Source organism: Notechis scutatus, chromosome 1 (assembly GCF_049901735.1).
Source record: "Notechis scutatus isolate UNSWTSFEM ecotype Mainland chromosome 1, rNotScu1.2, whole genome shotgun sequence".
Lineage (NCBI taxonomy): Eukaryota > Metazoa > Chordata > Lepidosauria > Squamata > Elapidae > Notechis > Notechis scutatus.
Window position 1 is genome coordinate 55890277 of NC_142009.1, and position 14021 is coordinate 55904297.

The window sequence follows — 14021 nt, forward strand, 5'->3', positions numbered from 1 at the left end:
AGATAGTTTTCCACTCCAAAAGTATTTTATTAAAATAAATTTGATAAAAATAAAAAAATCTGCTTTAAATTTTAAAAATCTGATTTTTTTTAATTTTTAATTTTAAAAAATCACCGATTTTTATCTACTCTGTTATCAATAGATCTGCTGTTCAGATTTCCATAACATCCAGAAGTAACTATAGTTCCTCTATTCCTTTTGTTTCCTTCTGCGCAGGCTTTAATAAGAATTTGAAGATGCAACACTGCCTACATTGAACTGTAGAAAGTTAGCACCCACCCCTCTCCTAGAAGAATGAAATATTCTAGGAAATATTTAAAAAGGGCAGAATATTATATTTCCCTGGATGAGAGAAGGAGAAATATGTTTTAAAGACAAAGCAGCTTCTTGCAGCTTCCTGTTCCTCCTTCAGGTCCAGGGTGATGGGATTAAGGATGGCCCTCGGGGAAATGATAGGATTACCCACCTCACCACATAGTCTGGGAAGATTGCATTAGCCAGCACTCAGGTGAAGCCATGTGGTCCAGACCAAGTTTACAAAGTTAACTAAGACTCCAACCTCTGGGAGTCTGACAGCTAATGGGATACATTTCTTACACAGGAACAGGATACATTAATGTGGGTTAAAAACCTCGTTTTTCCCAATCAGTCTCTTCCCAACGATTGCACTGCCAAAGAAATATAATTTAAGTTGGAGTGGTCTTACAGAATCCAAACTAGTTTCTTATGACCTTTCAATGGAGTACCTCCCCACTTTGGATTACAATTAGGGCAGTCATATGCTCCTTCAGAAGATAAAGCATGTGCAGTATCAATTGGAGGTCAACAGGAACCTTGACAACAATAGAATCTGGATCTCAAGGTTCCCAGAACCAAACAAATATATGGCATCTCTCAGTTTCCCTAGGTTGAAGAAAGGCACAGTGTAACATCTTGCCATTCACGTTCTTTCTGGTAAACAGTGAAAAAAAACTTGGCTCATGCATTTGAAAAGAAATCAAAACTATCACTCACATACTGCTGTACCAAATTTTTTTTATAGGGATTTATGGAACTCATGCTATCTTGCAACAACATCCCAGACAGACAGATATTTGGTATATAAACCTTTTACTTTCCAATTCCAATGACAGCATCCCCAATACTGTGCCCAAATTTTCTGTACCATCAAATAGTGTATCCCTGATTACCAAATATTTGTTTTTATATACTTTTACATCTTATTGTAAAAGTACAGATAAAGTACGGTAAAAGTATGGATCACTGATTGCAATAAAGAGGTTTTTCCAGATTAAGAGTACAAGGCATTTAGTGAAAGAAGCCCCTGAATCATAATTATTAGTACATCAAAGTCTAATCTAATTTGGCAGTCAGTTTTCTCTTTCAAAAACATTTTATAAAAAACAAAAATGGCTAAAGCAAGACATTTCATAACAATGAAAAGGTAGAATAGCTAAAATAGGATAAATTTGTCTATTAAGTATTGTTGCTAACAGATTTACATCACTGAAGACTTAACTAAACAAAAATATATTAAATAGTACTGTAACAAATAGTACAAGTTACTAGGCAAGTGTACAAGTACCATCCAGCAAAATGGTTCCATGATCACCAATTTCCCCCATTTTACAGAACATCCATTGCTACCAAGTTTGTTTGCTTATTTCTTTCATAATACAGTCTTCAATATGGAATGTCATTAAGCAGTGAATGAGTATTCTATTTGGGGGCAGGGTTTTTTTTGTACTTGAGAGGGTAAGGTCTACAGAATAATTCAGCATGAACAACTATATCCAGCAGTACTTTTCTGTAGCAAAGTTCATCTACACGCCAAGGATAAGAAACTCAAATCATCTTCCTGTTCCCCTGCTAGTATATCTAAAGCTGCTTGCTCTCTGCCTCACCTACTTTTCTAAGTAAGAAGTTATGAACAAATGCGTTTGCATGCTCCTCAGAGAATGAAATACAGTATACATTGCACAACAATAGGCTTTAAGTCATTACACTATATATACTATCATTATCATTCCATTTATTTCATTTCACCCTATTGCAATCAAGCTGCCTTTGTTTGGTGAGTTAAAAATTGTCAGGATTATCAATTACATTATTTTATTATTATGTCAAATGGAGTCAAATTCACAGGCTTATTGCAAAAATTATCAAAGAGATGGAAGGATGCAGTATTGCTTGGCTGAACAAACTCCTCCTAACTCAATAGATATATACTGTTTTTGGCAACAGATCAGACTAGAGTAAAAACTGTATGCTTGAAGACTTTATGACCCACTGCAGAATATAGCATTCAAATTCAGATTCCAAAATAAAGATTGAAAAATATGATTGCAGTGCATGTCTATTTTTAACAAAGCAAGCAACAGCTGTCCTACATTCTAGATTTTAAAATCCTCTCCAACTCAAAGATAACGATTCCATATGTCAACTCTGTCCAATATATGATTGTCCCAACTCTATTAATTCCAACTAGACTGGGCATCAGGATCAAGAAATTTGTTAATCCCAGGGAAAAGCCTCATTCAAAGTTGTATGAACATTTACTCGGAACTGTGCACTTCGGAACAAGCCTTTAAGAGGGTAGCATTATAAATCATATTGTGAAAAACGGGGTATTGGACTTGGTTGTGAGTTTTCACATGAAGCATAGCCATCGACGGGGAAAAAAAAAAAAGGTGAAATCCACCACCCACTGCAGGACGAGCAGGTAAACCCCGCGGCCCTAATGGGACAACGTAGGAATGGACGAACTACTGTCAGTTCAAATTTCTCCACCCAGACGTAAAAAACCCAAATAATTTCCTCCTAAGCGAAAAGATAAAGAGGCATGCAGCTTAAGGCGGCCCGAAGGCAGAAAATGGCCCTGGCAAAAAATTATTTCAAACTAGAATCTCTGGAAGGTCCTCACAAGAAGGGAAGCTAAAAAAGGGAAAGGGCGGTTCCTCCTGCGCTGCGCTCCGCATCCTTCAGCAGCCTTGACCCATCGGTGGCACATATAACAAAACGGAATCGAACCGATTCCGGGGATCAGGCGCATAGGGCAGCGGCGAACAGATGCACCGAGGGGCGGCCACAAAGATGATTGATGATCGCCTGCTTCTGCAGGCAATGTGGCGCTCCTGGGCCTGGATGGCCTAGGGTGAAAGCCTTGCTTTGGCTTAGGCTCTGAAGCCTGCTTGAAGAGGGAAGATAGGGTCCCCCTACCTGCACCATGATGGCCAGGCGGAGCGAGTCCTTGGCGATGTTTTCCTTGCATTTCTTGCAGGAAGCCCGGCCGCTCTTGGCGTACTCGGCCCGGTATAGCTTCTCCGCGGGTTCCGCCATAGCCACCCCTAGACCCGCGACGTCCCCAGGGAAAGCTTCCCGCTGAGCCTCGAGAAAGAAAGCGGCAATTTCTGCTCGGCGGCGGCGCCAAGATTGTGCCGAGCGCAGAGCGCGTGATCCCGCCCCGTCCGAGCGCCTCAGCTTCAGCGATTGATTAGCCTCGCCTCGCTGTGGAGCTCTTCGAAGGCCGCCCGGGACGATGGATCCTTCCGAAGAGAACGAGACTCCAGCGAGGAGGGTGGGCGGGAAACCCTGGTGCCTGATAGGGAAACCACGCGGTCGGGGATCATGTGATCAGGGGGGCTTTCCTTTCTGCTTCCCGTTACGCCTCCCACTCGGGGGCGGGTAATTTGTTTCTCAGAGCCCCCGGGACTTTCCCTGCTACCGCGGCCGAGGGATCGCAGCCGCGCCGACTTCTTGGGAATTCCTGGTGTGTCTGAATGAGTTTGGATACCTCTGTCAAGGTCTCGCTGGAACAGAGCTGTTGGTCTCTCCATAAGCATGTGCGTTGTTTGATTTTGGGAGGCCGGAAGGGAGCAACTCGGAAAGAATTTGCCATTAAAATCTTTTTGGATTTTTTTTTTTCTAAATTCACAGTATAGCCCATAGCTCTGGGATCTTCTGGTGATCTCCGATTTAAATACTAATTATATTACAGGTAGTCCTCGACTTACTACAGTTGACTTAGTGACGTTTGTGCAGTGGCACTGAAACAAGTGACTTATGACCATTTTTCACACTTATGACTATTGCAGCATCCCCGTGGGCCCTTGATTTACATTCAGATGCTTGACACTCATGTGTGACAGTTGCAGTGTCTTGGGGTCATGGGATCACCTTTTGCAACCTTTTGACAATCAGTCAATGCGGAATCCAGATTCACTTAACAACCGCGTTACTAATTTAACAACTTTAGTGATTCACTTAACAAATACAGCAAGAAAACTTGTAAAACAGGGCAAAATCATTTAACGAATTTCTCACTTGCCAACATAAATTTTGGACTCCGTTGTGGTGGTAAGTTGAGGACTACTTGTATTTAGGTAGGTCCTACCTAGCTTTTCCAAAATAAGTCCAATGTAAATCCTACTAGGCTCAGGCTATAATGATCAGCATACCAAATCCTGTTAAAAACAAGGCTGCTGTTAAATAAATACATGCACAGCCTAGTATGGCAAACACAAATTACAAGCTAAGTCGGTATGCAGCACATAGTGTACATTTCAATTACATGCAAAATGCCATTTAAAAATCTCTGCACTTCCTTCCCCACTCTTCATTAAAAATTCTTAACACAAAAACAGGCTTTTGGGGGCAGGACAGAATGGGATAGCCTTGTTTCCAAGTGAGCATTACAGGGTTGAAAATAGTTCTTGTGTGCCTCCATGAGGATGAGGAAGAGAAGAATTCTCATCTTTTGGATAGATAAAAAGTATCACCTTTTTCTTTGCAGGGCAATTCTTTTACACATTAATCAGCCCTTAGCTGACCTCATGAAACAAAGATTTTGATGATTTAAAAATAATGGAGGAATACTAATGCTATGATAGGGCATTGAAGAAAGAGGCATATGTTTTGAAAGTACCTCTCATAGTTGTGTCTGAGAACAGCTAATAAGAGCTAGGAAGAAAAAAAGTCTGATAAACAGTGTTAGGGATAACATTGTTTACCCTAACTGGTTTGGGTAAAAATAATAAATATGGTATGGTTTGTTGATTAAAGTGTGTGTAACTTTAACTGCAAGAATGTAATTAAGGGTGTGGTTGTAAAAGCACAATATAAGAAGCGAGGCAATTGCAGCTCTCTCTGGCTTACTGATCCCTAATTACTGGATGGATTGATGACTGCGTTCTTGCTGGAATGGGGAGAGAAAAAGGAGTGTTGATTTTTCTCAACGGAGAGAAGATAAAGATTGGACTAATATATTGTAAGTGAACTGACATTGGCTATTCAACACGGACTTTGCAAATAGAGTATCCCGACAAGACTTGATTGAAATTGATATATGACTAATGGACCATTTATTTTGACTATGCTATAATTCTTAAATGGAATAAACTATATTTTTGATAGCACAAGCATATCTGTATTTTTACTGCGTGTTAACTAGAAAACTTATCTCACACATTTACCTGTCTTCCTATCTGACTTCGCTGCACGTTCTGTTTAGTTTGTTTTCCTTAACACCCGTTGGGGAATTCAGGCTTAACAAACAGGACAACTGTGAAGAGGTCAGGCATACTGTTATGATCCACCTGTTGATTTTGGCTGGCTAAATGGGTTATTTGGTATTTTGAGAAAAATTATACCTTGAGAAAATGCAAAGCTTGTCCACTCTTACCCAAACAAAAAAAATTCATTCATATAAGCATATTTATTATTCATGAAGTAAATACTTTATTCATGAAAGGAAATAAAAAGATAAAAAATACTTTATTCATGAAGTAAAATAAAATACAAGTAAACAATGGTTGTGCAACTGCCCTGCTAGGGGACCAAAAGTCCATTGTAATAAAACCATATCTTTACTTTTTCTAAATGTAGAGAAAGTTTGGATTTCCAGAGCAGAAAATTCCTTAATGAGAGTTTGCTTACCAAGAAGGGATTTTGAATTTGTAACCTACCTCTCCATCACAAAAGGATTCCAAATATGTTTAACAATGGTGACAAAAGATGTAAACACAAAACAGTAACACAAAGTAAAGGATTAATTTTTTTTAGGATTGTTATAGTTTCTTTAAAAGCAAATGTCCTCTTCAAAATAAAGTAAGGCTCAATCACCACTACAGAAAAAGGAGTATGTTTCAGTGAGGGAAAAACACAAGAAGGCCTTGTCCAAATAGCTGACAAAGGTGTTTCTGCAAATGGCATTTTCCGAAAATCTTGTTAATGGAACAATGGCAATAATTGTTCCAGACTCCCTATAAAGTGTGGGGGACACATCAAAATATAGTTCAGTACAATAAAACCTTGATTTAACAGATCTCTCTTTAACTGGATGGATGGAATGGACTTTATTTCTGCCTAGGCATCTCCCCCCAATTTTATATTGCTTACAAAGTGTTGATTTTATATTGCTTACAGTGATTTGTGTTGTTTGTGTACTGATAGCATTACTCTGTTGATGTAAATTGCTACAAGTGACCTAGTTTTTGATTTAACAGACATTTGGAGATCCCAGACTTCCATTCCCCAAATGTCCACTTAATTAAGTTTTCATTGCATTTGAAATGAACAAACTATGTGCGTTCAAGGAAATAAAATTAATCCATCAAGTTATTTTGACATTTTAGATTTCCCTGAATAGTTTATCCGTCACAGAAAAAGCTCTCTATCTACACTATTGAATCCAGAAATGGAGAACATCTCAAATGGGTGTCATGCTCCGGGGAAGCTTCAGCCTGAAGTCTGATTCTTGTATCTTGTCCTTTGTTTTGTTTTTCAATAATTAACTGTAACACTTTCTAAGTGTGATAATAGCATAGCCTAAAAATATTCAGTATGAACAAAAAGCTTATCTGGAGGTTATAAGTGCCTTAAGAAGATGCCACCTCCTTCCCCTCCTTCTTCAGCAACACAGACTAGTGGTAATAATCGCACAATTGAAAGAAAAGCAATTTCAGCAATTGAAAGAATGGAATTAGTTCCTGGCACAGGAAGTCCTCAGCTTATGACCACAGTTGGGACCAGAACATCGGTCGCTAAGCGATGCAGTTGTTAAGTGAATCATGCCCAATTTTATGACCTTTTTGCTGCAGTTGTAAAGGGAATGTGACATTCCTCATTGACTTAGCTTGTTAGAAGGCCCCACCACCAAATTACAAATGGTGATCACATGACCTTGGGATGCTGCCATGGTTGTAAATGCAAGGACCAGTCTTAAGTCACTTTTTTCAGTGCTGGTGTAACTTTGAACAGTCATTAGACAAATTGGTCACAAATCAAGGTAGGGCAAAATTTGCTTGATGAAAAACTGAAATTGACAAGTATGATGTCTATAAGAAAATAGGTAGCATCTAAATAAAAACAATCCAGTATATTACTTCTCTCACATCCCTTAATGATAGCCCATTGGCATTTTAATATTTTAATATTCCTTTACTTGAATATCCTTTTAAGGAGATGTTTAGCTCCTAAAAAATGAATTTCATAGTTTGACCATTATTTATTTAATTTATATCCTACCTTGTGGCTGAAAAATGGCATTTGAGGCAGGCATTGGTAACAAAAAAATCAACAGTAACATCATTAACATTAATAGAACTGACAGAAACAGGCAGGATTTATCCAATTTGGCAATATACCATCTTTTAAAGCCTGCAATATTTTAAACAAGTGGAATTCTTAAGAGTTGTCCTCATTTTATAAAATACAAAAGCCTCTCTATTGGTTGATTTATGAATTTTGTTGGCATATGGCAGTTTCTTTAGATTGGTTGTTCATCATTTTCATATACTTTATTTGGGTTTGGCTTAGAATGTGGGAGGAGGGAACCCAAATTGCAACTTATTCTACAACCATGGCTAACCAAATCATTGCTTGTATCAATCCAACCTTAGTTGTTCGATTTAAACATGTTGATATAGTTCTTGAACTACATGTGTATCCTGTTTCCAAACTCATCCATGATTAGTTATTTAGATACTCAGGAGAATAAAAAAAATATTATATTAAGGGATAAGAAGAAGTATAGTTCTTTATTTTAAAAAACTGGGAATCAAGGGGTCTGTCTTATCTATATGTAAACACAATTTTTGTGCTGGATTTGGCTGGAGAATTCTTCAATTCAGATTATATTTGTAGCCACTAGATGTCAGTATACGCAAAGCTAAAATACTGCATATGTTCAGAAACAAAATGCTCTTAAATTCTAGGAATCAAAAACAAATTTTGTGGTTTTCCCATGGGGGTGAGGGAACAGCAGTGATGTTATCTGTAAGCATAGCTTTGCTTTTACAGCTTTAACTTATATCTATTACTAACTGCTGGGCTGTCTGAAAGTGGAGGGAAACAGGATTATTCCTTTGTCTCCTTGCAGATCCTGCCCACACTTACTTTGGATATGAGAAAATACATCCAAACAGACCTGGCAGTGTGAGGCAAGAAGAGCAGAGAAGATGAACCCTTTTAAATACACAGAAGGGTTACTTGTGTGCTGTTGGATTTTGATATTGGGGGAAAACATTCTGGGAGTATGGCAAATAGCAGAGTAGATCAAGATATCATTTTATTTATTTATTTTATTTGGTTTGTCAATTGCTTACAAGATAATAGGTATAAGTAAAAACATAGTTATGAATACATGGATAAATATAAGAAAAATAAAAGAAACAATAGGACAGGGACGGTAGGCATGTTGGTGCACTTATGCACCAGACCTCTTAGGAAAGGGGTGAGGTCAATAGTAGAAAGTCTAAGGTTAAAGTTTTTGGGGTTTGGGGAAGAAACCACAGAGTCAGGTAGAGTATTCCAGACGTTGACCACTCTGTTGCTGAAGTCGTATTTCCTGCAATCAAGTTTGGTGCGATTAACCTTTAGTTTATATCTATTGTTTGCTCTTGTATTGTTATGGTTGAAGCTGAAGTATTCATTGACAGGTAGGACATTGCAATATATGATTTTATATACTATACTTAGATCAGACCGAAGGCGGCGTAGTTGTAGGTTTTCTAGGTCTAGAATTTCAAGTCTGGTGGCATAAGGTATTATGCAACAAGTAGAGGAGTGGAGTACTCTTCCTGTGAAATATTTCTGGACTTTCTCAACTGTGTTAATATCAGATACGTAATGTGGGTTCCAGATTGATGAGCTGTATTTGAGTATTGGTCTAGCAAATGTTTTGTATGCTCTAGTTAGTAGTGTAATATTACCAGAGAAAAATCTACGTAGGATTAGGTTAACAACTCTTAATGCCTTTTTGGCTATGTAGTTACAGTGGGCTCTAGCACTTAGATCATTAGAGATGAGTACTCCAAGATCCTTGACAGAGTTTGGATCGTCAACAAGGTCTTGACTATTCAGCCTGTATTTTATTTTCTGATTTTTTTTGGCCAATATGTAAGACAGACATTTATTTGTTGAGATTTGAAGTTGCCATTCTGATACATAGTCGAGGTCTTTTTGAAGGGTAGCAGTATTGTCTGTTGTGTTGAATAGCTTTACATCGTCAGCGAAGAGAACGCAGTTGCTCTTAATACGATCACAGAGGTCATTTATGTAGAGTATGAAAAGAGTTGGTCCTAGGACACTGCCTTGGGGGACACCACTGTTGACAGGTACAGAATTTGATAGGACGCTCCCAATTTTGACCATTTGTTGTCTGTTTGACAGGAATGCTTCTATCCAGTTATGCAGGTGTCCAGAGATACCATAAGATTTTAGTTTTAGGAGTAGTTTGTCATGTACCACTGAATCAAAGGCTTTACAGAAGTCTATGTAGATTGTGTCTATTGCTTTGCCCTGATCGAGTTGTGTAGTCCATGTTTTTGCAGTGTTAAGAGTTACAGATTACAGGATAGTTTTTTTCTGAAATCAAATTGTTTATTAGAGAGTAGGTTGTTTGTCTCTAAGTGGAGGATAATAGATTGGTTAATAATTGATTCCATGACTTTACAGGTGACGCAGCATAAAGAGATTGGTCTGTTATTTTCAACTAGGCTGGGGTCTCCCTTTTTGAAGTTGGGGATGACTGTGGCTTGTGACCATAGTTTTGGCAAGGAGCTGGTCCTGAAAGATTTTTCAAAGATTATGCTATCCACTGCTATGGCCATGTCCAATAGATAGAGATGGTTTTAGATTGCGTAGTGTTTTTTCAACATTGTCTTCTGTAAAATCAATATGTATTAGATTGTAGTTGTCTGTGGTTTGACTAGTAAATACTGGGCATGATCCATTGCTGTTTACAAATACTGAGCCAAAGAATGTGGTAAAGAGGTTGGCTTTAATGGTGTCATCATTGCAGCCTTTACCATTAGGTCCTTTCAGGGGTGGGATGGACATTGAGTCTTTTAGTTTGTTGTTTACAAAATTGTAGAAAGCATGGGTGGAATTGGTGCGTAGAAGGTTTTCCTCTTGTTTAATGTGATAATTGGTGCATTCAGTTTTTATCTGGTGGCCTAAATTTTTGTATTGGCTTTTGAAGTTGGCAACGTAACCAGATTTGTTTTTCCGCCAAACAACAAACCAAAAGACTCTCTTTTTGGATTGAAGCTTCCTTATTGTTATGGGTAGTCTGTTGTTTTTTCTGGTTTTTGGAGTTGTTATTGGTACATATAGTTTGATGACTCTTTTGACTTCAAGTAAAAATATGTTGTAATGGTCTTCAACGGTATAATCATAATTTTTATCATAATAATTCAACAGTATAACCATATTTTTGGACATTATTAGCTGTGGGTATAAGACATGGGGCCATCCCACCCTTGTATCTAACCAACCAAACAAGCCTCAGCAACCTATTTATTCTGCCATGTACCTACAACACTGCCTTTTTCTACTTCCCAGCCCATGAGTGATACAGGCTTAAGTCATCCTTAACTGTTTTAAAGTAGCATTTCCCCCCATAAGCCAACTGTAACATTTGGCAGTGTCTAAATGAAAGTATTGTTATGCTCTTTGCTGACTACAGGTAGGCCTCGATTTACCATTTTAGTGACTATTTGATGTCATAACAACACTGGAAAAAATAACTTATGACCGGTCCTTGTATTTATTACTGTTGTAGCATCCTCATGATCACATGATCAAGACTGAGTACTTGGCAACTGGCATGTTTTAGGATGATTGCAGCATTGCAGGACCATGTTTGTGATCTTCCTAGGCAACTTATGACATGAAAAGTCAATGGGGGAGGCCGGATTTGCTTAACGACCATGGCAACAACGGTTGTAGCCACCCCCTTGCTGAGCAATGGAAATTCTGGTTCCAATTGTGGTTGTAAATCAAAGATTACCTATATTGTGTTGGCAGAGCAATGAGATAACTCTGAAGACAGCCTAGTACTTTACTGACAATTTCAGCTTATGTAAACAATCCCCATTTCTTGGTGGATTGCATACTTTCCTTCACTGATTAAAGTGGGTTTAGTGCTCTTTCAGAAGTGTGTTAAATCCAATGTCCAAATAAGGCCTCCAAACAGCTGAATGTCAAGCTGGAAGAGCTGTCCACTATTAGAGTCTCTCCCTTTTTACTGGACTGCCCTCTCATTGCTGCTAATTGGTATGTCAAGGCGTAATTTAGGGTTTACCGGATAAATATAAAGAACAAAAAGATCAAGAGAGCCAGCAGCAGGGTAACAAACTTTGAAGAAAGTATATTAAAAATTGTCCCCAAATACATTCAAAGCACCAGAGGCTCATCCTTAATATGCCAGGTAAACTCAAAAAGCAGGATAGTCTCTGGAATTCTTTTTTAAAAATAATGTTATTAAAAAAAATTAATTACAACAGTGAAAAATAATAGAATTTAAGGAAAAAAAGAAAAAAAATGCAAGAAAACAAGAAAAAAATATGAAAAAAAGGAAAGCAACTTCCATCTGCATCACAAATATAAGCAATTTCACTGTCTTTTTACCTCCTCTTAATTAACTGATAAAAAGCTCTTAATCCCATATTTCATCTCTTGACTATAGGCAAATCCGATAATAATGTCTTCTCCAATCCAGGTGTCAGCAAAAAGTCCAAACAGCTCTAATGTTATTTAACTGATATAAAACTCAGCATTCCCCATGTCATCTTTTAGTGTAGGCAAATCCATATTTAGAAGAGATAAAGTGGTTCCAGAACCCTAACATGAACAAAAGACAAGAATTTAACATGACAAAGAGAGATTCTTTATTCATGTCGGAAGCACCTACAAATTACAGATTTACAACATTCAACACTGAGCCAATAAAAGATATAAAATGCGATAACAAATATAGCATGGGTAAAAAGTATGTAAAATAAATAGGATTCAAACTAAATGACATTCGCCCAGTTTCTGGCCACGTCTATAGCATTTTTTTCTTGACAGCAAGAGGTCTTCCTCCATACATTTTAAAGAACATTGTATCCGCAATAGCATATGTGAGATGGCTTATTCTTTTCCGCATTCGCTCACATACAGTATCTTCTATAGGCAAGCCCCATTTTCTTAGATTGTCCATTGATTTTCCTACCCTGGCACACAGTCTATTTAGCTATTTCCATACAGGCCAAGGTTGTTCTTGACCAGGCTGCAGACAGCTGTGTGGTTGTGCCCAATTGCCTGGTAGCTCTTTATTCATCTTCCATAGTTCCAAGGCGAACTGTGATAGCCAGTTATTAGGGCAGGAGGATGGAGGTTTTGAGGAAGCTGTCCCTCAATCTCAGTCTCAACCTTAGAGGCAGTATAATAGGTGCATTTCTGTACACATTGCTTTAACCCATTCTTTCCGAACAACATTTTGGAGGGGTGGGAATACAAGCTGGATAATGCACCTTTTGTATTGCTGTCTCTTTTAGACACACTGTGACCTGTCTCACTGTTTCATTTAGGGCCATGCTCACCTGGTTTGAATGTTCTGATCTGTACCAAACAGAGCTGGCATGTACTCCTGCTATAGGGGGAGGGCTAATGTGGAACTTCTTAACGCGTGCCCGTTGTTCTCCTCAGAATGTTGTTCCTAACAAATATTTGAGAGATAAGGGGAGATCATTCAAAAAGATGCTATAGCTGATGATACTGATGGCTACCAAGAGTTGCTGCATAGCTCTTCCAATTGCCAACATAGGTCATTCGCAAAGGCAATTCTTATTCTCTCTGAAAGATGTTTGAAATATGTTCAAACAATCAATATGTTCTAGCTATGCCTAGAGTTGTGAAACTGTAATTTTTCGGATCATCTTAGCCATAAATGAAAATTTAAGAGTGGGAAGTATTTTCCCAATTCTTTTAGTCAAGGGAACTATAGTTTACTAATGATATTACCACTGTCCTGTTTAAATTAGTAGGGACACATTCTTCCTACATGGAAGAGTTAGTTTACCATAAACATGAATTTTAGTCCCTCTGGCCAATGTAGTTGATCAGGATAGTCAAATAGGATTGGAGGCAGCCTTCATATTTCCAGACATTCTTCCTACACCCACCAGATCCACAAGTTGAAAAGGTTCAAAATAAAAGCATACGCAGTTGGCACACTTGAATCTTTGTGTAATAACATGCCCCACTAGGGTGGGTCTGAGCAGGGATGGGTTTCTACCGGTTCTGTCCACCTCTGTAGAACTGGTAGCTCTGAAGAGCAGCAGACATAGAACCGGTTCTATGCTGCTGTTTTTGCCCAGCCGCCCACCCGGGCGCTTACCTGACCTTTATTTCCTGCTTTTTCAACTTCAGCTGCCGCACCAGGCACAGCTGCAGTTAAAAAAGCAGGAAAAAAAGTCCTTTTTCAAAGGCTGCTTCTCTGCACCCAGCGTGCTGATGATGATTTACAGGCGTGCTTGCAGCGTGCAGGGAAGCACCTCGTAAATCACTGAACCAATAGTTAACCCTGTCGTATCCCACCCCTGGGTCTGAGTGATTTTAAATGAAGTTACAAACCATTCACAGCCAATGTGCCTAAAGAAAGACCCAGCCCTTCGGTGGGGTATGTCTTGATCATAGAAATCTTGCATACTTCATCTGAGAAAAAAAAAAAAACACCTGAAAAGTTTCCAAAGGTC

The 14021-nt window shown here is 38.5% G+C and overlaps 1 protein-coding gene across 1 annotated transcript in view; it reads right to left on the minus strand.

Moving 5' to 3' along the window:
- Positions 1-3586, minus strand: part of PARP1 (poly(ADP-ribose) polymerase 1) — a 37521-nt gene extending 33935 nt beyond the window's left edge. The window contains 1 exon segment of the mRNA XM_026682051.2: positions 3220-3586. Within this exon segment, the coding sequence (XP_026537836.2) occupies positions 3220-3339 (120 nt within the window). The 5' untranslated portion in view covers positions 3340-3586.
- Positions 3587-14021: the final 10435 nt, after the last annotated feature.